General features: G+C 39.8%; 3 protein-coding genes across 3 annotated transcripts in view; 2 read left to right on the forward strand and 1 right to left on the reverse strand.

Annotated features, from left to right (window-relative positions):
- Positions 1-25,410, reverse strand: part of LOC120492842 (uncharacterized) — a 349,229-nt gene that overhangs the window by 301,844 nt on the left and 21,975 nt on the right. The gene's annotated exons all lie outside the window — the stretch shown is intronic.
- LOC148981369 (E3 SUMO-protein ligase ZBED1-like) lies at positions 8,267-9,101 on the forward strand. The gene has a single exon (XM_089130948.1). It carries the CDS (start codon positions 8,358-8,360, stop codon positions 9,075-9,077), a length of 720 nt encoding a protein of 239 aa, XP_088987074.1. The 5' UTR covers positions 8,267-8,357; the 3' UTR covers positions 9,078-9,101.
- On the forward strand, positions 21,852-23,721 carry LOC120490728 (E3 SUMO-protein ligase ZBED1-like). The gene has a single exon (XM_089130945.1). The coding sequence runs from the start codon at positions 22,031-22,033 to the stop codon at positions 23,111-23,113; it is 1,083 nt and encodes a 360-aa protein (XP_088987071.1). The 5' UTR covers positions 21,852-22,030; the 3' UTR covers positions 23,114-23,721.

Genomic DNA, 25,410 nt, shown 5'->3' on the forward strand with positions numbered 1-25,410 from the left:
CTCACGTTCCTGTTCAACACAACTTTGTTCCTCATTGTCATCCATTACATCAATGGTTTCTTTCTCATCTGGAGCAGCACTGCATCCAGGTTGCACATTCTCTTCGTTAATCTCAATCACTTCGTTCTGTTCGTTCACCTCCTCAGTTACCCCTTCATCCTTCTTTTCATTTCCTTTTCTATCATTACTCTGATGATCTGCTTTTTTTATTCCATCTTGAGCCTCGGATATTTTTTGTTCGTTTTTTTTCGGGCATACGCCGCGTTTATGCCCAACTTCTCCGCAGTCAAAACATTTCCAGTTCTCTGCGCATGCATAAACCATGTATGAATTCTCTCCATGGTTTACACGAAAAGACACCTCTAAATTACGTTCCGGCGAACTCAAAAACATATAAACCTGTCTTCTGAAGGAAAGCACATGTTTTAATGCAGCGTTTTTACAGCCCAGTGAAATAAGTTTCATAGGGCTTGCAATTTTTCCGAATCTCTGCAATTCCTTCATTATCACATCATTGGAGATAAACGTCGGGATGTTTGATATTATGATTTTCGTCGCCGGGGCAGATAGGGGGGTTACTGTAACAAAAGTTCCTTTCACCCATATTCCACTCACGGTCAATTTGTTGATCAACATATCCGTTTTTAAAAACACAACCACTGCTTTGTTCATACGCGAAGCCGAGATGATATTCTCAAACCCTACCTGCTCTCCGACGACTAGGAGCAGTTCCTCCACTGTCACCCCAGGATCTGGTACACACCTGCACCCATTCCGAAGCGACAGGCCTTGCGTTGCCTGAATGGGAATAGACGCCATTTCGGCGTCTCAATGTTACGAACAAACAATATGTTTGTTTTTTTTTTATATATATATATACACTCAACACTTTTTTTGTCTTTCAACTACCGGGGGGAAAGAAAATTAGGAAACCATTAGTATTACAAAGAGAAACCACTTTTCCCGCACTCAGCGTGCTCAGCTCTCACACACAACACTCACACCAGAAGGAGAGAGAGAGAGAGAGAGAGAGAGAGAGAGAGAGAATTTGAATTTAAATACACCTTTATTTAAAACAATAAGGTGTTCACAATAATATTACAATCTCACAAACAAGAACAAATACAATATTCATGCTAAACTGAGAAACATTTTAAAAACCAAGCATTAAATCATCATTATCATCTACTGTGCAAAGGACCTCATTAATCCCCCAAATGTACATGAAAGTTTCTACACCATTTACCATTTTATAATAGGCGTGCTCAATTCTAAGCCGAGCCGCCACCAAGCCTTTGAAAATCATCAACACATCCATAGAACCCTGTCACAACACCTTATTCTTTCTGGATTTCCATATAGCAAGTTTTGCAGTGCCAGACAAAAAATTAAGTAAAATCAACTGACTTTTCCTTTTTTCTGTATACCTTAGACCATAAACATTTCATTGGAAAAAGCTTCACCAATTTCAATGAACCGTTGAGACAAAAATAAAAACAAATCGTTTAGCCGAGCACACTGTACAAATAGATGAAAAAACGTTTCAACCTCTTTACAGAAGGGACAGCCCACCCCTACCAAAGGATCAATGTGCACCATGTATCTGTTTGTGGCTATCGCGCCATGAACGATCCTCCATTGAAGGTCTCCCGTTCTTTTGTCAATGGGGCGTTTGTATAAGGACCGCCAGCAGCCTCTAGGGGGGGGGGGGGGGGGGAGTTCCAAAAAAATCAGTCCATTTATTTGAAGCAAATCCATGCAAGCATCCAGATGCCTTCACCCAGGAGATATAGAGGGCCTTTTTCCCCACTTCCTCAAAAACTCCAAGCTGAGGGGTTTCAAGAGACAAAATACAATTTATCATCTTGCAATTCTCCCACGGCAATAGTCACATTCAGAGAAGGAAAAACATAAGGAACCCCCCTTCTTCATTGATCAGCTGCAACATCGTCATTTATAAAAATATTGTAGTCCGCATGCAAAGACTTTAAAATTCCAGTTGTAACTTGTTTTAGCAGCCTCAGAGATCTCACTCCAGTCATTTCACTCAGTTCCTCTAAGCTCTTTGTCAAAATATGTCCCAGCTTTGTGCAACCTGCAGCAGTAAAACATGCACGCAAACTGGGTCCAGACACAAGTCTTGGTGGTAAAAAGTCATTAAGAAAAAGTGGCTCTTCAAAAAGCCATAATCCAGCATGTGTATTCGGTGTCCGTGAAATGGTAAACACTGTCCATGCCTCCAGAACTGACTTATAAAACACAGTCAATTTCACACGGTCCTCATTCTGGAGCTCCATTAGGAACAGATGTTTGTCCAATCCCATGCCTCTCACCCTCCTGAGAAGAGCACAAGCCGTATTTTGCCGTGACGCATCCGTGTCGTACAACAGTCTCTGAGTGGCTTGCAACCGGAAAGCCATGATTCTTGCTCTGATATCTATCAATCCTTGACCTCCCTCTTGAAGCGGAAGGTATAGAGCAGCAGCACGAATCCAGTGTTGTCCAGACCAAAAAAATTCAATAAGTTGCCTTTGAATTTCCTCAATAAGTCCCACAGGCGGCTGTAGCACAGTAATTTTATGCCACAGGGTAGAAGCAACCAAATTATTGGTCACTAAAATCCTCCCCCTATAGGACAACTGCGGCAGCAACCATTTCCATTTAGACAACTTGCTGCACACTTTCTCCACTAGCCCCTCCCAATTTTTCTTTTGATAATCATTTGACCCCAAATATACTCCCAATAATTTAAGTCCCTCTCTGCCCCACTTTAGGTCTCCGGGTAACTTTGGGAGACTCTCAAACTCCCCTTTGCCAGCCCAAAAAGCTTCACTTTTTGCCCAATTCACTTTAGCTGATGAAGCTTTCTCATAAAGACTACAGTAAGTGCCTCAGATAGACAATTAATATCTCCAGAATTGTTTACAAAAACTGTAATATCATCAGCATAGGCAGATAGATAGATTCTTGTGTCTAAAGAAAGACCAGGCACATTGAAACCTGACAGTCTATCTCGAAGTTTAAAAAGCAGCGGGTCAATTGCTAAACTATATAGTTGACCAGACAATGGACAGCCTTGCCTAATACCCCTTAAATTGGGAATTGGCCTACTCAAAGTGCCCCCTATCTTAACCATACATGATGCACCATTATATAATAACTGTATCAAATTTAAAAACGTTTCACCAAAACCAAAAGCCTTCAATACATTAAAAAGATAGTTATGATCCACACAGTCAAAAGCCTTTTCTTGATCCAAGGCAATTAACCCAACATTCACATCGAAACCATAACAAATATCCACAATGTCTCGGACTAAAAACAAATTATCCATAATGGACCGTTTTGGAATGCAGTATGACTGGTCCTTATGTACTACCAAACCCAAACAATGTTTTAATCTATTTGCCAGACATTTTGAGAAGATTTTATATTCTGTTGTAAGAAGGGCAAAAGGACGCCAGTTCTTTAAAAGGGCTAAATCACCCTTCTTTGGTAACAGTGATAAAACCGCATATTGCAGTCCCTCCAGGATTTCGCGATGTCGCGATCGCAACTATTAACGCAACTACAACAAATCCACGTGAATTCAGTGCGCCTTGCAATTTTGAAAAATCACCGCAACTTTTCTGCAACTTTGACGAATCATCGCGCCGCGGTCTCCTGCAAAGCGTCGTCATACGTCAGCAAACTCACTTGTTTTGTTCAGAAGACGCAGCAGATGTGGACTGCTAACGTCTCACATTTAGGCTACCTACAAAAATAACAGAAAAGGCCAATGTTGCCAACTTAGTCTTTGTCGCTATATTTAGTGATATAAAAAAGCGACTAGAGACAAATCTAGCGGCTTTTTGGACAAACCTCAGTAACCAAATGTTGCCAGCACAATCCTGCGAGCGCGAGGTTTGCTTTCTCCCTGCCGTCACACCTCTCTCTGCATCCCTGTTCAGTGAACGGCTGCAGTAGAGGAGCAGCACGGCAGCTGACAGACGCGATTGAGCAGTGTTGTTTCCACGGACTTATCACTTATCTGCTTCTCTTTTGTTTTTTATTTAAAGAATTGAGTTTGACCATTTTATTTTCCTTTCTTTTCTTGTGTTTATCACTTGTAATAGGCTACTCACCATCACAGTGCATTAGTTCACCCAGTTCCCGAACTCTCTCAATTCAGAAAATTTTACACATAAAAAATAGCTAGCCGACTCGTATTGTCTGACAAAAAAAAATTAAGCTTTATTGGATATGCAGCTATATTATATTATAGCTATATTAAAATACATTATCAAACATTTGGTTTTTCCACCATTTAACTTTAGTGGCTATTCCTAAAACTGTATTTTGCACTTTATTAGTATTGGCATCTTTCAACATAAATGCTGCTTAATGTTTGTGAGGTTCTGCACATTGACTTTTTTGCAGGTGCAGATCTTGTTTTTTTTTTTTTTAAAAAGTTAGTTTGTTAGGTTTTGCTGCGTCTTTAAATCGTTTGTTTTGCCTTTTATGGTTACTAATGGTTAGTTAGTTTGTTCGTGTGTTACAAAGTGTGTGACTTTGTCTCTTAAGTCAATTCTGGACTACAATATAGCAGATGCAGATGATGAACACTGTTTTCTGTGGGACATAATAAGTCCCCTTGGGGTGGACTTTGGACTTTTCTCTCTTAGTAAACCTATAACATGCACAAAAAATATAACAACACAATAAAGGAAAGGGGAAAAGCCAAAAAGCATAATATGGGCATTTTAAGTAAAAATCTATCTATCTTTGCCGTTTTAACCTATAAAAACATGCAGAAGAACATCGCAACTTTTATCGCAACTTTTTAAAAAAGCGGCCGCAACATCAGGCATTTTAGGCCGCAACAATCACAAAAAAGGCCCGCGAAATCCTGGAGGGACTGATATTGGCAGGAAGTTGGTAGAACACCTTCTCTAATAGATTCACATAAAACATCATAATAATCGTGCCCAATGCAGTTCCAAAACCTTTTATAAAAATCTGCTGGTAGTCCATCTATTTCAGGGGATCGTCCTGAATTAAAGGGTTAGTTCACCCAAAAATGAAAATTAAGTCATTAATTACTCACCCCCATGCTGTACCAACCCCGTAAGACCTTCGTTCGTCTTCGGAACACAAATGAAGATATTTTTGATTAAATTTGAGAGCTGTATAACTACCACATTGGCTCCTAAGGGACTGCCTCTTGACGGCCCAAAAAGTCAATGAAGAAAATGTTTAAATATCCCAAGTGACTACCGTGGCTCAACTATATGTTTATCAAGCGACGCAAATACTTTTTGTGCGAAAAAACAAACAAAAATAATGAGTTCATTCGACTATTTCTTTTCTTCCTTGTAGGCCAGAACGAGACTTCCTTATAGATTTCCACGACGCATGCGCGAGAATTGCGATCTGAAGTAGTGTAAGCTGGTGTAAGCAGATCGCAAATCTCGCGCATGCGTCGTGGAAATCTAAGGAGTCTCGTTCTGGCCTACAAGGAAGAAAAGAAATAGTCGAATAAACTCGTTATTTTTGTTTGTTTTTTCGCACAAAAAGTATTCGCGTCGCTTGATAAACATATAGTTGAGCCACGGTAGTCACTTGGGATATTTAAACATTTTCTTCATTGACTTTTTGGGCCGTCAAGAGGCAGTCCCTTAGGAGCCAATGTGGTAGTTATACAGCTCTCAAATTTAATCAAAAATATCTTCATTTGTGTTCCGAAGACGAACGAATGTCTTACGGGGTTGGTACAGCATGGGGGTGAGTAATTAATGACTTAATTTTCATTTTTGGGTGAACTAACCCTTTAAGTTGTCCCACAGCAGCAGTAACTTCCCTAAAAGTTATACCATCATCCAGGACAGTTTTTGAACCGGAGTCCAGTTGAGGAAGACCTTGAAGAAGCTGTGTCATACAGTCACTACTTTCACAGTTCTCTGCAGCATAAAGTCTTCAATAGAACTCCACAGCATGGGTTCTCACTTCTACAGTCTTATACGTTATCCGCCCATCAGGGAGTTTAAGACATGGCATTTGTTTTTGTTGAGCTGCCTTATATTCCAGGTTAAAGAAAAAAGAAGTTGGGGCATCCATTTCTGCTAATGACATGAAACGAGACCTTATCAAGGCTCCTTTAACCTTCTCATTTAAGACTAGACCGAGCTCTCTCTTTTTCATTTGCAAATTAATATACAATGTAGAATTGTGTGCATCAACCAACTGTAATTCCATTAAATTAATTTGCTTTTCAAGTGTTTTAATCACATTCTTTATACTACTACAGTTCGCTGTATACTGCTGACAGAAATTTTTTATTTTAGTCTTGCCAACATCCCACCACCGTTTCAAGTTCTCAAAAGAACTCTTTTCCTTTTTCCACTCATCCCAAAAGAAAACAAAATTTTCACAAAACATAGCATCCTGCAGCAATTTTACATTAAAGTGCCAATAAACAGATTTTCTAGGTCTATTTGACATGTTCATTGTCATAATAATTAAATGATGATCAGAAAAACCCACGGGACAAATGCAACACTCAATTACTCTACTGTTAAAAGCTTTTGACACATAGAATCTATCTAGTCTTGCAGCACTGACTCGATTATTAAAAGCCTTAATCCATGTATACTGCCTATCATTTGGGTGTTTAATTCTCCACATATCCAAGAGCTGGAAATCTTGAATTAGTTTTGACAATGCACTTGAGGACTGTATGTGAGGTTCCTCGGTGTTACGATCTATAGTAAAATTAATAGTGCAATTCTAATCTCCACCAATAACAACACATCCTTCACTAAAACACTTTTTAAGACTTTCACTAAGTATATCCAAAAAATGCAGACGCTCTTGTCCCACAGTTGGTGCATAAATATTTATCAGAAAAACCAGCATCTCTTGAACTTGAGCTTTAGCCACCAACAATCGGCCCTTTACTGGTTCCTCTATGCTTATAATATCTGCCTTTATTTTAAAAAATACCTACACCTCTACTTAAATTTGTACCATGACTGAGTATTTTATGCCCTTTTCACCACAAATTCCACTCAACTTCATTCATCAAATCACTATGAGTTTCTTGGAGAAAAACGATATCAAGCTTTTTTTGCTCAGTTATTTCATAGACTGTAGCACGCTTTACACTATCTCTCCCACCATTAATATTTAAAGAGCCTATCCTCAAAGCCTCCATATATAAAATTAAGATGGGAAATAAAGAACAAAGCATGATAGAAAAGCAAACAAAAGACACCGTGTAATACATAGGGATGGGACGAAATATTGTTTGACGAAATATCGCGATACAAAACGTGACGAAACGCATCGAAGTCAAAAAAATGTATCGCGAAATAAAGATAGATGCATGATTTGCGTAGTATATAAATAATTTTGTGTATTATATGTGTGTGTGTATGTATATGGGGTAGAGATACAGTCTATGGTGGCAGGAAGCAGGATAAAACTAAATGAAAAAAAAAAATTATATCCGGAACTGCGGCACGTCATCACGTCGAGACAACGCATGTTGCAACAACACTGCAGTCTACAGCGAGCTAACAAATATCAGCATTAGCACCAACTGCCTTGCCCCCAAACAGCCGACCATGGAGTCAAATGAGGTCGAAATTGAGGACGCTCCGCCTGGATACAAGTCATATGTCTGGCAGTATTTTGGCTTTCTCATTAAAAAAGACAAAGACGGCAATAGAGTAACTGACAAGACTAAGACTGTGTGTAAGCTATGCAATGCTGTCATTCCGTACACCACATCCAACACTTCAAACATGAACCACCACCTTCAACGTCACCATAAAAATGTGAAGACGGCCCCGGAGAAAACGAACCTACCGAAGGGACAGCTGACCATGAAACAAGCGCTGACACCAACTCTACCTCAGTCAAGTCCGCGTGCAAAACAGATAACCAGGCTCATTGGCGAATTCATAGCGGACTATATGGCTCCATTTAACATGGTAGAGAACAGAAAATTCATCCAAATGTTCAAAGTGCTGGAGCCTAAGTTTAAGATGCCATGTCGAGTACATTTTTCAGAGAAGGTAATCCCGGAAATTTACAATGAAACCAAACAAAGCGTGAAAGAGTGTCTAAAAAATGCCGACTGTGTCGCCCTGACCACCGACAGCTGGACCTCGCGTGCAACGCAGAGTTATGTTACCATCACGGCAGAAGTCATCAACGAGAAATGGGAGAAAAAAAGCTTTGTGTTGCAAACTCGTGAGCTGAGTTAAAGTCACACTGGTGTTAACATAGCTCACGTGTTGAGAAATGCACTGAGTGAGTGGGAGCTAACAAGGCCACAAACAACCATTGCTTGTGTTACAGACAACGCAAGCAATATGGACATTGCTGTGAGAGAGAGCGGTCTCCACCCTCACATCAAGTGCTTAGCGCATGTTGTGAATCTGGCCAGTAAGCGAGGCTTGGCTGTATCCCGCGTCGCGCGCCTTCTTGGTCGTGTGCGAAGAATAGTTACGTTCTTTCACAAGAGCACCACGGCCACCGCCGTCCTGACCAACAAGCAAACCCAGTTAGAGCTGCCTCGGCATAAACTCATTACCGATGTCCAGACCAGGTGGAATAGCACATACGATATGCTGGCGCGCGACCTGGAGCAACAAGCAGCTGTCTCAGCAGCGCTGAGCTGCCCAGGAATCCGAAGAAATGCGAGAGAAATTGACACTCTGGATAACGCTGATATATCAGACGTCGAGGACATAGTGAAACTGCTTAAGCCACTAAAGACAGCCACAACAGTTGTCTGTGATGAAAAAGAGCCTACTGTTTCACTAATAATGCCACTGAAGTTCATGATCGAGCAAAGCATGTCACCAGACGAAAATGACACACAGACCATCGCCAACATGAAAAGCGCTATTCTACTCGACATCTCGGACCGGTACTCTGGGGACTGTAATGACATGCTGCAGGAGTGCACTGCGCTTGACCCACGTTTCCGAAGCCTGTCCAATCTGAATGATGAACAACGCGAGTCCGTCTATGCCCGAATACGTGAAAAAGCTTCAGCACTTCATGAGCAGCGCAACCAGGTAGGCTAACTTTTATTGAAAAAAAAAAATAAATGAGGTGCCCTGCGCACGTGTGTAACTCTGTATGTGTAGGCCAGAGCCCGAAAACTTATTTCTCCATATATTTTTTTTTGTTTTGTTTTTTTTATTAGTCGATTAGAGAGAGAGAGACTGTGTGTGTGTGTGTGTGTGTGTGTGTGTGTGTGTGTGTGTGTGTGTGTGTGTGCGTGCGTGTGTGTCTGTGAGAGAGGGAGGGAGTAAAGGATTGAAAGACAGAAATGTTTGAGCTAGTTTTATTTTATTTTTTCAGACCAGTGATATAGATGAAAGAACCACTAGGGCCAGTGCTTCAACATCAGGGGCAGCAGCAGAGCAGGCCAGGGTCATGGTTGAGGAAGCACAGGGAGCAGAGCAGAGCCAGGAAGAGCCAGTGGAAGGAGAAAGGCAGATGCAGGACGTGACACAGCCACCCCCACCAAAAAAGACAGCGTTAGAAGATCTCCTTGGGAGCTCCTACACTACTGTTGTTGAGACAGTGCAGTCCAGCAGAGGGATTGAAATGGAGATACTCTCCTACAGAAATGGGATTCCTATCCCGCTCAACAGTAGTCCACTTGAGTGGTGGAAAGTTAATGCATATGCTTACCCCATACTTGCCCCCCTTGCAAAAGCCTACCTTTGCATTCCTGCTACATCAGTGCCCAGTGAGCGCGTCTTTTCCACAGCAGGAGACATTGTGTCCGCTCAAAGATCACTGATTACACCAGAACATGTTTATATGTTAGTTTTTTTGAAGAAGAACCAGTCCTAAGATAACTTAACCTACTGTAGGATTAGAGCAGCACTAAGGGAGTGTTCTTGTTTGTGTTTGGCCAGTTAGGCCTTGTGTTTCCCTGTTTGCAGCTGAAACAAAAATAAAAAAGTTGTTGTTATACAGTAATATTTTTTTCTCTTGTTTTCCTTTTTTGATATCGTATCGTGACGTATCGTATCGTGACCCTGACATATCGAGGTGCATCGTATCGTGAGTTTAAGTGTATCGTCCCATCCCTAGTAATACATGGTTTACATTTTTTTTTTTTTACTTTTTTCTCTTACTCATTGCTTTACCTTTTCTGATAGTGGTAAGAAGCTTTTTCAAACGAAAACGCTTCTTCTCACAAAGTTCATCAATTCCAACATTCTTCTGATAAAAAGTAACAGAGTGAACAAACTTGTCTACATCGGAGAAGAAATCATTTATGTTGATTTGTTTACCATACGTTTCATCCAAAAACCTGTTTATTTCTTCCAGACTATATCGAACCTCTATTGAAACCTCCTGAAAAAACTGTCTGAGATACATTAAATACACTTCCCTGTGAACTACTATAATTTTCACACATAGAAACTTGTGATTCAGTATCATCAGACTGCTCCTCCTCTATTTCCTCATTTTTCAAGATGTTAGAAAGCGATTTAATTCCATCATTTGCACTTTCCCCTGTTTTAGCATCACTGGTACTAGCCACTTCTTTATTACCATCAGAGACTAGATCAGTTATGCTGATCCCTGGGGCTACAAAAGCTTCAGCACCCTCATTTCCCGTGTCAACAACAGCCGATAACACAGCATCTGTACTCGCATCACTCACCTCAACTGGTGGAACAACCTCATCTTGGGCTGCATCAACGCTATTGGTTTCGCCCTCGTTTTCTGCACCTGTTTTCTTATGAGGACACATCAGGCGTTTGTGTCCGATGTCTCCACACTCGAAACATCTTATGCTGCCGGTAGTTGCATACACCATATATAATCTTCCCTCGTGTTTCACGCGAAAATTAATATCCAGTGTATTCTCAGGTGATTCCAGCACCATGTAAACGTACCGTCTGAAAGACGCAACATGCTTCAGAGCCAGATGTTTACATCCAAGCGCAACAGTTTTAAAGGGACCAACAACTTTTCCAAAACGCGTTAACTCACGTTGCAAAACGTCATTGGATACTGAAGTAGAACCTGTAATTGAAGATGTGAAATTCTCCAACAAATGTCCTAAATTGCCTTCCCTTGAGAATTTATATATAACACAAAGGACTGATAAATATGAAATGTTTATGGACGATCTTTTAGTTGCCCAGCTCCAGAAGAAACACGCCAAAGTCCTGCACAAAGCAAAGAAGAGGGAAAAAAGGAAGAAGTCGTCGATCGTTGACCTTGCAACACGACCTGATCTACCAGAGCAGGAAAATGATAACAACCGTTCGGGAAATGGAGCAACTGAATAAACGACTGATGCATGTTGTAAAGAAGTTTGTGTTAATGAGTCAACTTAAGTGTCCCAGATGTGAAATGTTAGACGTGCAGGAGAAGGTCGCATCTCTGTAGAGATGCCACTTTGCTCTGCCGTCTAGAGTGTTATTTTTAGTTTGCATTTTACTTTCCTTTACCGCAGTTATTGCATAAGGTACGCAGGTGTCACAACTGTGACCTTTTAGCCTAGGTAAGGTACCGCTTTTTAGGAGGCCATTGTGAGGCCAGAGGCAGGATGGGGTTTTCACACCTGCAGGTATAGCATCTAGCCCATGTGTGTAGAGCCTTAGAAGATTATCAGCTTCTTTTCCTTTTGCTCAATAGCCAGTGCAAATGTTTCCCGCTCTTGTATACCTTATAAGGAATTATTGCTGATTTAGGACTGCCTCCCCTAATGCTTAGAGACGGCCCCAATTTAAGTCATATAAAATATTATGTTTCCTGTTCTTCGGGGCCGCAACTTTTCGAGGTGAAGACTATGTACGCTTTTCTTTTAATTTTTCTGTTTTTGAATTTATTGTCTTTGTAACATTCTGAAGATTTTTGAGTAAAACGAAACCATATGTTTGGTGATTCGAAAACCTTTTTGAACTCTGGCTCAGAGTGATTTTTTCCTAACAAATATCTTTATATGAATTGAGATATTTTTATACTAAGCAAAGAGCCTTATGACACGAGCCCAGGACTGAGCGGGGACGGACACCGCCGAGGGTCTTATTCCGCCTCTCTACGTCAAGGACCATCAGGTAAGAACACGATGGGATGTAATTTTTAGTACATGTAAATGATAGGGGGAAGGTGGATAAGGATTACAGCGGTATAGAAACACAACAATACGAAAGGCGGGATATTTTAAATTGTTACCTTTGTTGTCGATATATACATTGGAGAAAGTTGCACAAAAGCTTCTTTAACAGTAAGGCCACTTACTATCAAACGATTCACTAAATTTTGATCCTTCAAAAAACCGACAACAGCCTGATTCATCCGTGACGCAGATAAAATGTTCTCATGACCAATTTGATCGCCAACCGCAATTAACACATCCTCCACTGTGGCATTATCCTCAGGAACACACCTGAAGCCATTACGGAGTGATAATGGTGATGGCGTCTCATCAAGAGACGCCATCCTGCCACACAACGACCACTATATTTACAATTCGTTTCCTAAACCATGTATTTTCTGAAAGGAAAAAGAACATGTAAATAAAAAAGCAAGAAAGTTCTCACCCTCACACAGCAGCTCTCACCACCACCACCACTATCCCCAACTCCCCGCATGCAACACACACAGAGAGAGAGAGAGACTTTAGACTTTTACAACTCTTTATTAAAACATGTCCTAAAACACTAAAGAACAATGTATTTCACCCATGTAGACATGCTGCTACAATCAGCAAATACGGAAAGAGAAAAAAATTAATAAATAATAAAAAAGGAAAAGAACAAATAAAATAAAAAAATTCTTAAGAATGACCATTAGACATCACCAATTAAACACTATAGTTTCGTCTTCACATAATGACAATAAAGCACCATTCACACACCATTTAGACTCAAAATCAAGTAAGTTTTTGGTGATTTGATAAAATTTGTGTTCCAGTCTGATTCTTGATTCAACCAGGGCAGTGAACATCTTCAACACGCTCATATCTCTCCCCTCAGCAGCCATTCTGCAAGTCTTCCAAATGGCTAATTTAGCTTGACCAACTGCGAAATTTGCTAAGGTACACTGTTCTCTGTGTGTTTTTGAATACTTGCATCCATAAATAAAAATTGTCTTGTTAAAACAAAACCCTAGGCTTCCAAGTATTCTTTCGAGTAAGGTGAACAGTGACACTAGCCTGGGACATTCAACAAAAACATGGAACACAGTCTCTGGTTTAGAACAGAAATTTCAGGATGATAAAACAGCCATATTGAACTTGGAAACAAAACAATTTGTGGGTAACACACAGTGCAATATTTCTCCACTGCAAGTCCCCAGATCGTTTTGGAAGAGGACCTTTATACAACAGTCTCCAAGAGGGATCAAGATCATCAGAATTCATAAAATACTCTCTCCATTTTGTATCACATCTCTGATTGATGTTCCCAAAATAGTCAGTCTTTACACATATCTGATAAAACTAGGGATGCACCGAATATTCGGCCGCCGAAAATTTTCGGCCGAAAATGGCCCAAAAGTGCATTTTCGGTTTTCGGCCGAAAGACTTTTATCACCGAAACAATACGGCCGAAATGTTGTGATGACGCAAACAGAAACCGCGACCTGCACGTGCTTGTCTGAAGCAACATGTCTGCGGTGTGGACGTATTTCAGTGTATCTGAACCCGCGATGAGACGGAAACCTTGTTTATCCACCTATAAACAATGCGTGCCGCCATGACGACGACTCCGGTTCCGAGCGGGTCAAGAGCGGTGCGCGCGCTGTCTGTGGAGACACGCGCTGCGGAGGCAGGCGAAAGTATAAACAAGGCAGCGCGAGTCTCCACAGACAGCGCGCGCACCGCTCTGCGCTCGGAACCCGCTCGGAACCGGAGTCGTCGTCATGGCGGCACGCATTGTTTAGAGCAGGAAACAATTAAAAATTATAAATTAGACTCGCGCTGCGGAGGCAGGCGAAAGTAAACAAGGCAGCGCGAGTCTCCACAAACAGCGCGCGCACCGCTCCAAACGGTCGAGGCGTTTATACTTGACACGCTCTCCGTTGTAACTGTTTCTATTCCTTGAAACGACAGGGGACGACTCAAGTAACTGTCCTCTAACCATCAGGAATCGGTGAGAAGAAGACAGATAAATACATGACAATGTTTATTTTTTAGTATTCCACCACCAATACAAAAATAATCATGTAAAACCCAGTAAACCCTGAGATTATTACTTGTGACATTACAAAAAAAATATGTATATGGGAACATGTATAGAACTAAATTAATGCTCTCTTAAATATTTTCTACATTCACTAAAAATGTTTCATTAAGTTTAATGTACATTTGTATTAAACATGGACCATTGTTCATTTAAAAAGGCTTTTTATATTGTATGCTAAATTTTTTAAAATGTAACTAATTTAGACATGCAAACTGGGTGTTAATGTGATGAGAAGTTTGCGCTCGGCTTTGTTTTTGAGAGAACGTTTCATTTTAAAACCTTTCTGCAGGCCAGTAGATTATTATTTAGTGCACACATGAGTGGGGTCAAGTTAAACATTTTAGTTTGAATTTTATTTTATACTGTGCATTGTGCTAAATATATATTTGCATAATTTGTAATTGATTTATTCTTTGAAAATGTTATATTAATTTATGCAATTGCAATGCCTTGATTTTAGTTAAGTTTGTACACAGTCATAGCCATAAATGCAATGATACTAATAATTGGCATAATTTCTTTCGGTGTTTCGGTTTTCGGCCTTGGTTTCCTCTTTTTCGGTTTTCGGTTTCGGCCAAGAATTTTCATTTCGGTGCATCCCTAGATAAAACTCTCTTTTTCCAACAGCCTGAAAATCTAGCTCCTGCAGCCCCTTAAATTTCAGTAACTTCCCCTCTTGGTCATCCACTGTACAAACCCTTGAAGACACAAGTAATTTAGGGAAAGAACATTGCATCGAATCACCAGACAGGAAACAATTTACAAAATTTAGAAATTCGGGGGGGAAATCAGATGTACAACTGTGGTCAAACCCTTCTCTATAAATGTTTTAACAATGGTATTAGACATGCAAACATTGTCACCAAGAAAAGAGTTATAAAACAGTGGCTCGCTCATTCAGGCCAAAATGATCATTCTCTCTTTCAAACTCCTTAAAAACAGTCCAGGAATTTAAAACTGAAGCATAAAATCTTTCATCAGATCGGCCTATAATGTCTCTATTATACAAAGACATCAAAAACAATTGTTTGTCAAATGAAAACCCGCCAAAAGTTCTAAGCAAAGCCAGGCCAAATGACACCCATGATGTTGTGTGCTCTTTAGAATAAAGCAAAATCTGAGCAGCTTTCAGCCTCATAGCTTTAACTTTAGCAGTCACATCAATTAAACCTTGACCTCCTTCACTAACTGGCAAATAAAGAACTGCAGGGGGGAGCCAATGGTGACCGTCCCAAAAAAAAAAAATCGACAAAAATTTTCTGCAAACGTTGCAAGAGAAACTTTGGTGGATCAAGTACATAAACGATGCCACAACATATGCAGCTAGATTATTAACTATAAGTACTCTACCCCTGTATGACAAACTAGGGAGAATCCATCTCCACCTTTGTAGACGGCCAGACACTTTATCAAATACGCCTTCCCAATTTTTCTCCATATATTGATCTGTCCCCATAAAAACCCCAAGCACTTTGAACCCTTCCAAGCTCCAAGAACAGAGCTGAGGAAGTACTGGAGGGCCTCCGTTCTCCCAGTTGCCTAGCAAAAATGAAGCACTTTTCCGCCAATTTATTCTTGAGGAAGATGCTCTTTGATATACATCCAGAGATGCTATCAAATTCTTAACATCCTCGTCTGACCTTATTACCACTGTAACATCGTCAGCATAAGCACTTAATCTAGCCGTTACTAAATCTGTGTTATAAGGACACAGTATAGAGATCCCACTTAACTGACGTCTCAACACTGTCAAAAGTGGTTCAATAACAATAGCATATAAAATACCTGATAGACCGCACCCTTGACGTATCCCTCTACCAACTAAAAATGATCTTAAAAGGGTGCCATTTACTTTTAATATGCTATAAACATCTGTGTACAGCAGCTTCACATAAGAAATGAATGATGAACCAAAACCAAAGGCATTAAGACTTTTAAAAAGAAAGCCATGATCAACTCGATAGAAGGCTTTCTCTTGGTCCAAAGATACCAAACCTACATCGAGTTTGCACTTTAGCAAAAGTAATCAAGTCACGAACCAAAAAAAGATTGTCAAAAATAGATCGATTCGGAATACAATAAGCTTGATCTACATGAATCACTGAAGATATACAACATTTAAGTCTATTAGTCAAAGCTTTGGAAAATATTTTGTAATCCACTCCAAGCAATGACACAGGGCGCCAATTTTTAATGTCTCCAAGATCACCTTTCTTTGGCAGTAAAGTAATCACGGCCCTCCGAAGGCTCACAGGTAATGTGCCTCTTTCCAGACACTCCAAGAAGACAGAAAACAAGTCCTTTCCGATCACCGTCCAAAACTGTTTGTAAAATTCTGCATTCAATCCATCGAGTCCTGGAACTTTGCCCAAAGAGAGTTCCTGAACAGCTGCAGTCAGTTCGGCAAAAGTCAAGGGTTGATCAAGTCTAGATTTCTCCTCTTCCGTAAGTTGAGGTAAATCTTTAAGAAGAATATCAGCCATTTCCTCATCACAGGGTTCAGCCTTGTAAAGATCCTCATAAAAAGACAAAGCGTGTGACATGATTCCACGTTCATCAGTCACTTTTCCTCCCCCTGGAAGTTTTAAATGACATAAAATCTTCTTATTTACAGTCTTCTTCTCCAGATTAAAAAAGAATGATGTCGAAGCGTCCATATTGTTAGAGTTGGTAAACCTTGCTCGTACAAGTGTCTCTTGGGCCCTTTCTTCTAAAAGATTCCGTAAGAGAAAAGTTTTCCGTTCAAGGATTTCAGCAGTGTCCACTTCATCCGCTTTATCATCAGTATAAAGGATGTCTTGTTCAAGCTGTTTCACTGTATTTTCCAAAATGCTTCCATCATAGGCAGCATAGTTTTGACAAAAAAGTTTAATTTGTGTTTTGCCAATGTCCCACCATTGACTTAGGGACTTATATAGCATTTTACTCTCTCTCCACATCTCCCAAAAAAAGGTGAAAGAGTGTGCAAAGTTGTGATCTTGCAACAGTCTACTGTTAAACTTCCAAAGAGAGTGTTTAAAAGTGCTCTGTGCAGAAGAAACTTCAACAGACATGTATTGGTGATCCGATAAGGCAGTGGGCATAATACAACTTTTAAAGAACCTACCCCTAACACTTTTCTGTACGTAGATTCTGTCAAGTCTGGCTCCATTTTAAGTCATATTAGCGTTTACTTTCAACCAAGTATATTGTTTAGTCTGAGGGAAAGCTTCTCTCCAAACATCTACAAGACCATGATATGTTAACACAGTTTTAAGTTCTTCTGATGACTGCTTATGTGGTTCTTCATGGTTCCTGTCTAAGGTATGATTTATGGTGCAATTAAAATCCCCAGCCAGAACAACCATTCTATCCTGCAAAACATCACTTAAAGCGGTTTTCAGTTTTTTAAAGAAACGAATTCGCTCTGAACCAATGTTTGGAGCGTACACATTAAATAGCGAAAAATTGAGTCCGAGAACCGTTATATCAACCCACAACATTCGACCAGGAACCAATTCAAAAACACTCACAGGATGCTCCTTATAGTCTGGCCCAAAGAGAATCGCAACCCCTGCGCTAACACTAGAACCATGACTTAAAATAACTTGCCCCTTCCAATCACTCTGCCATTGTACTTGATTATTTAAATCTGTATGAGTCTCTTGAAGAAAAACTATACTACCCCTCTTCATCATAATATAGTCAAAAAGTCTAAATCTTTTAACAGCATCACGACACCCATTAATATTTAAAGTACCAAATCTCATGGATGCCATAAGGAAAAATAAAGAGAGATACCCCCACAAATACATACTAGCCATATCACTTTTTGCCGGATAAATTCAGTATACCTCTTACAGTACAAAGGATCTTTTTAAGGCGGTACCGTTTTGGTCTGTCGAGCTCATCAAAAGTTGCCTTCCGCATAGCTACAGTACAAGACATCAGGAAAAGTTTCAAATCCGGAAAGTGCGATTCAATACTGGGCTTGCGAAGCCCCTTTGTATTGTCAAGGAAGGTATTTATCTGCTGTAAAGAGTAAAGTTTCGTCCTACCTGAAATATTCTCCATGTCCATCATATCGTTCCCATCGTATAGTTCATCGTCATCCTTCTCGTTCTCGAAGTCCACTTCTTGCGAAACATAATCTCCTTGACTCTGATCAATCGATTCATCAGTGCTTGTTTTAACATCACTTACTTCGGGTTGTATTTGTTGTTCATTCTCAATTGATTCATCCTCATGATCCGAACTCAACTCTGGCTGCGTGACAAAGGCTTTAACATCAGCTACCTGGGCAACCTGAGCTATCTCTACGGCACTATTGTTGGAATTAGTCGACAGGAAACTTTCCCCGTTTTCCTCGAGCGAGTCATTCGGCGCCGGCATCGGCACTGTCTCTGTGACGGCTTGAGGGAGAAGTAACGGCGCAGCGTCCGCAACGTCAGAACCCCGCGCCCCACCAACAACCATATTTTCGGGCAAAACTTCATTAACGCTATTTTTATCACGATTCGGGCAAGTCTGTCGAACGTGTCCGAATTCGCCACAAATAAAGCATTTCATGGACTCGGAACTTATAAAAATAGTGTAATCCTTCCCTTCAATGGTTAGTTTCGCCGACAAGTTCAAAGGATCGCTCTGAGAATTCAAAATCATGAAAACCTGGCGCCGAAAAGACATCACATGCTTAAGTTGTGGATTTTTGCATCCAAGCGTGATCATCTTAATGGGACTCACTAATTTACCATATCTCAAAAGTATTTCCTCTAGCTTCTCATTTTTGACAAATGGAGGTACGTTTGACAGAACAATCTTTTTTGATGGACTCGACAGATGCAAAACGGGCACAAACATTTCATTTATTGTTAATCCGCTCTCTATTAGGTCATTAACCATTTGGCTTTGACTCAAAAAAATGACTATGGCCTTATTCATGCGAGAGGCAGACCTGATGTTAACGCCGCCGACTGCAGCACTCACGCAACCAGGCAATCCTCCACTGACACAGACGCATCAGGCATGCATTTACAACCATGTCTAATAGTCAGTTGCGAGAAATCGCCCACATTAGTCCCCATTTCCCCCACTCGCTGACCGAAGTCAGCCAAGAAAATCCTACCACTTAAACTAAATTCAAGGAAAGGAAAAAAGGAAAAGAAAAAAATTAAAAAAACAAACAAACTCCAGGTCAAACAAACCCTCACCCCCACGCCAAACTCCGTTCACTCGCTCCCAGCATGCAACAGAGAGAGAGAGAGAGAGATTTAACAATACTTTATTATTAACATAAAAACGTTCACAACATATTCAATCAAAAAAATAAAACAAATTAAAAGTTCAGAACCAACCGTCCCTCATTAATTTCACACAAGACATTATTAAAACACCAAATATCATCAAAACGCCCCTCATTTTTTATGAGATTATAATATACAAACTCAATATTTAACCTTCCAGCAACAAGGTTCTTGAACTAGGGGTGTGCGATATATATCGTTTGCGATAATATCGTGATTGTTGTTTAAACGATATCCAAAATCATATTATCGAGTATGTCACTCATGTTCAGAAACCAATCAAAACGCTGCATCAATTGTTCACGAATTGACGGCGCGCAAGGGTGCACACGTGACACACGTGCATTCAGAGCGTGCGGTGCTTGACAGAAGTTAAAATGAGCAAAGAAACTGGGAGAGAAGAAGATATTCAAACACCAGCAAACTCACAATCCACGCTAGATTTAATTCCTAGACGTGGTTCGTCATCACTAGCATGGAGGTGGTTTGGTTTTGAAAGGTCAGATGTTAGTCAAAAGACGCCGATCTGCAAAATGTGCCGAAAATCGGTAATAGTAAAAAGCAGCTCGACGACCAATCTTTTTCATCATCTTCGAACTACCCACCGCACTGAATATGAGAATTATGAAAAGCTTCGCGAGTCATCCGAAGACGACGCGCCTGCAGCTGACAGGGTAAAACCAAAAAAACACACGCAACAAACGTTGGCCGATTCATTTACCAAGAAAGTTCCTTACGACAGAAAAAGCGACAGATGGCAAGATATAACAAACGCGGTCACCAATTACATTGCCAGAGACATGGTGCCAATTCAAGCGGTTGAGAGAGATGGTTTTAAACAGCTTTTAAAGACGTTAGATCCAAGATACACACTGCCTGGACGAAAATACTTCAGTGAAACAGCGCTACCTAAATTGTATGAATCATGTCGCCAAACTCTTGCGCATGAACTGCAGAAGGTTTTACATTTTGCCACAACAACCGATTTGTGGACAAGCAGAACGTCAGAGCCATACCTCTCCCTTACGGCACATTTCATTGATGAAACTTGGCAACTCCAAAGCTACTGTCTGCAGACATCGTACTTTCCGGATGACCACACAGGCGACATAATTGCTCAAGGTCTAAAGGATGCGCTGGCATCATGGTCGTTGCCCGAAGATCGCATGGTTTGCATGACAACAGACAGCGGGGCTAACGTTGTCAGTGCACTGCGGATTAACAACTGGCAGCGGCTTCCTTGTTTTGGCCACAGGCTTCATATTGCCATTGGTAAGCAATTTTGGTGGTTCTATGAAATAAAATTTGCATAAAACAGAATTGTATTTTTTGGAATTATTAGAAATACAAATAAGAATAAAATAAGCAATGCTGTTTTAAAACTGTAATATAGCCAAATAAAATGACAGGAATATAAAAAATAAAAAGAATAAAATAAAAGTTTATATATATATATATATATATATATATATATACACATATATACATATACATATATACATATACATATACATACATACACACTACCGGTCAAAAGTTTCAGATCGGTAAGATTTTTTTATGTTTTTAAAAGAAGTCTCTTCTGCTCACAAAGGCTGCAATTATTTGATAAAAAATACAAAAAAACAGTAATATTTTGAAATATTATTACAATTTAAAACAGCGGTTTTCTATGTGAATATATAGTGAAGTGTAATTTATTCCTGTGATCAAAGCTGAATTTACAGCATCATTACTCCAGTCTTCAGTGTCACATGATCCTTGAAAAATCATTCTAATATGATGATTTGATGCTCAAGAAACATTTATGATTATTATCAGTGTTGAAAACAGTTTTTTACATTTTTATTTCATGATGCTATGATGAATAGAAACTAAAAAAGAACAGCATTTATCTGAAATCTAAAGCTTTTGTAACATTCAACTCTACCCTTCAAAAGTTTGGGGTCAGTAAGAATTTAAATTTTATTTTTGGAAGAAAGAAATATAATCAATACTTTTATTCATCACGGATGAGTTAAACTGATCAAAAGTTACAGTAAAGACATTTATAATGTTAGAAAACAAAGATTCTATTTTAAATAAACACTGTTCTTTTGAACTTTCTATTCATCAAAGAATTTTGAAAAAAAAATTACACAACTGTTTTCAACATTGAAAATAATAATTAATGTTTTTTGAGCATCAAATCATCATATTAGAATGATTTCTGAAGGATCATGAAGAATCACTGAAGACTGGAGTAATGATGATAAATTCAGCTTTGATCACAGGAATAAATTACACTTCACTATATATATTTACATAGAAATCCGCTGTTTTAAATTGTAATAATATTTCACAATATTACTGTTTTTTTTTTGTTGTTGTATTTTTTATCAAATAATTGCAGCCTTGGTGAGCAGAAGAGACTTCTTTTAAAAACATGAAAAATCTTACCGATCTGAAACTTTTGACCGGTAGTGTATATAAACAGTAATATAAAATAATATAAAGTATCATTCATACCTTCACACTTTGAATGTTCAATGGATGTTTTATTTTAAATGTTTTCCAGAGAGGAGCATGCGGGACCCTAGAATAGACAGAGCCATTGGAGTTTGCAAGAAAATGGTCGCTGCTTTTTCCAGCAGCTGGAAAAAGAAAAAAGCTCTTGCTGATGCACAAGAGCAGCTTAAGCTTCCTCAACACAAACTGATCACAGAGTCACCAACAAGATGGGGCTCAAGACAGCGCATGATTGAGAGGTTTCTTGAGCAAGAAAAAGCCATTCGTCATGTTTTAACTGCAGACAAAAAGCACAGGCACCTTGTGCCAACATGGCAAGATGTTGAGGTGCTGGAGGCAGTAAGCAAAGCACTTGGACCTCTGCTAGAATTTACTGACGCTCTGTCAGGTGAGCAACTTGTAACAGTTTCTTACTTAAAACCTGTGTTGTCCTTGTTCAACACTGAAGTTCTGGCGGTGAAGTCTGATGACACAGAGCTTACCAAAAAAATCAAACAAACCATTTTGGAGTACCTGAACACAAAGTACTCTGAAGACTATGTGGAAGAGTTGTTGAGTTTGGCATCCACACTTGACCCACGGTTCAAAAACCGCTATAACAATGATGGCAGGATCAAAACCATTGAGACAGCAGTGACTGCAGAACTCGTAGCTATGGTGACAGAGGAAGACAGCCCTACCCCAGGCCCATCAACTGCTGCTCAGGCTACAACAGTGGAACCTGAAGCAGGTGACGCCTCTGAGCCAGCAAAAAAGACCAAAAAGTCTTTTGGCAGTTATTTCAAGAAACCACAGGAATTCAGAGGCGAGTCTCTGCACATTGCTATAGAAAAGGAGATCCAGAGCTACTTAATGATACCAGAGGTGGACAGTGATGTAAACCCACTTGACTGGTGGAAAACACAAGAAATAAATTTCCCCAGACTTGGGAAACTAGCAAAAAAGTACCTATGCATCCCTGCCTCAAGCAGCCCTTCTGAGAGGGCTTTCAGCACAGGAGGAAATATTGTTACATGTCACCGTGCAGCTCTCAAGCCAGATGCTGTGGACAGGCTGGTGTTTATCACACAACTTGAAACGCATGTAGATCCAAAGAAACCCAGTTAATGGCAAAAAATTGTTCAAGCTGCTGAAAGCCTGTTTCCTCTGTTCAAGTGACTTTTACATTATAAAGGCTATTTTACCTTTTAGTCTTTAAATCAGTATATTTTTTTCTTTAGTGCAAGATTTGACAAATCTGAAGGGTTTCTAATTTTACAGCTGTTACAGCCGTTTACTTTTTGTGCAATATTGGACAGAACTTTAAGTCAGTAATTTAATTGAGAGAATAAATGGGCTAGTTTTTTGTATTTTTGACTATAGCACATTTTACAGAAGGGAGTAATTTGTTTACAAAGATTTTCTAGTGATGTTTTTGACATAAGTTTGCATTAGATACTTTTATTAATGTCATATTTGCTTGCATTCTGCACAGTTCACCTTATAGCAGAGCAGTGATTTGTGTTGTTTCTACTTGAATGCTTCAGTTTTAAATAAATACTTTTTTCAACAATGTTTCAATTAGTAATATATCAATATATTGACAATGTAAAACGGAGCTAGTAAAAAAAGACATTTAAAAACACATTTTTGAATAATGCAAAATATCGTCTGATTATCGTTATCGGCAAAATCCCCAAAAATATCGAGATATCATTTTTTGTCAATATCGCACACCCCTATCTTGAACATTAATTCAGCATCAGTACTAAGAAGATTCAGCCCTTCGTTCTTTCTCGTCTTCCAAATTGCTAATTTTGCCGTTCCGATCAAGTAATTTAACAAACATGCTTTCCTTCTGATTAAGAATCTGTACATCACACCCCCAATAAATACTTCTTCTAAGAATTTTTCATTAAATGCTTGAAACCATCTATCAAGGAGATTAAAAAGACCTTTCAGCCTATTACATCTTAAAAACAAATGTTCCAAATTTTCTACCATCCCACAAAACCTACACTGTCCCCCCCATTGCTGGATTCAAGTGCGCCACGTGTCTGTCCGTAGCTATCGCCCCGTGGATAAGCCTCCACTGCAGATCAGCGGTAAGCCTCTCTATGGGAGGCTTATACAGGGCTCTTCACCTGTCCCTCACGAGGAAGTCCGGCTTCAACAAACCTGGCCACTTGGAGATTTTTTGTCCTTTAAGAGAGTCCTGGTGTAAAACTTTAACTGTGGAGATATATATTGCTTTTTTCGATGCAGACACAAAATAATGCAGCTGCGAGGTTTTAAAAGATAGAATTGACCCCACATCTTCATCTTCATTTTCTGTCTTTACAAGATGAGCGATTTTAATTCCTGGGAGTTCCTGTTCATTCGTCATGTCCATCAAAGTTTCTCTCCCAATGTACTTTCTGTAACTACTTGGTAAGGTATTGACAATCTCCTCCATCAACTTTTGTGTCAAACGTGAGGATCTCAAGCCAGTCAATCCTTTAAGTTCCTCCAACGACTTCCATCCATCTCTATTCAAGAGGTGTCCCAGCTTGACAATTCCATTTCTCTGCAAGCATGAACTTACAGAAGACAAAAGTCTTGTTTGAGTCATTGGATTAAAAAATAAAGGTTTCTCTAGGACCCAGTTCCCAGGTTCATTAACCTCTCTTTCAAATTTAAAAACAGTTCTCCATGAATGCAAAAGTGTCCGGTAAAAATGCGAAAGCTCAGACATGTTTATCCTCTCCAGGTTCATTAAAAAGAAATGCTTGTCTAATCCAAGACCCCCAGCTTTTTGAAGAAATGCCTTCGCAGTCTGAGACCAAACCAAGTCCTTATGGTAGATAAATCTCTGTGCTGCTAGGATTCTGAAGGCACAGATTCTGCTCCTCACGTCCACCAGACCTTGGCCTCCTTCTTGAACTGGAAGGTAAAGTGCTGCTGCGCGAATCCAGTGTTCTCCACTCCAGAAGAAATTCACAAAGGTCCTTTGTATCCTGCAGATCAACTCATCAGGTGGCTCCAGTACCATGAGTCTATGCCACAAGATAGATGCAGTCAGGTTGTTTACCACCAGAACTCTTCCTCTGTACGACAATTGTGGTAATAGACATTTCCATTTAGACAACCTAGCATTCACTTTTTCCAGCATTCCCTCCCAATTCTTCCCTTTAAATGTTGCATTTCCTAAAAAAACACCTAAAATTTTCAACCCTTCCCTTACCCACAGCAATCCACCCGGTAATTTTGGAGGTCCCAACACTCCCCACTGGCCAATAATAAGCCCTTCACTTTTCCCCCATTTTTGCTGAAGATGCCCTCTCATATTTTTGAATAATTTCCGTTAAAATATCAACATCATTTTGACTTGTGATAAAGACTGTGATATCGTCCGCATAAGCAGACAATGACAACCTACTACCATT

The sequence above is a fragment of the Pimephales promelas genome, chromosome 5, assembly GCF_988280905.1.
Source record: "Pimephales promelas chromosome 5, fPimPro1.hap1.1, whole genome shotgun sequence".
Classification (NCBI taxonomy): domain Eukaryota; kingdom Metazoa; phylum Chordata; class Actinopteri; order Cypriniformes; family Leuciscidae; genus Pimephales; species Pimephales promelas.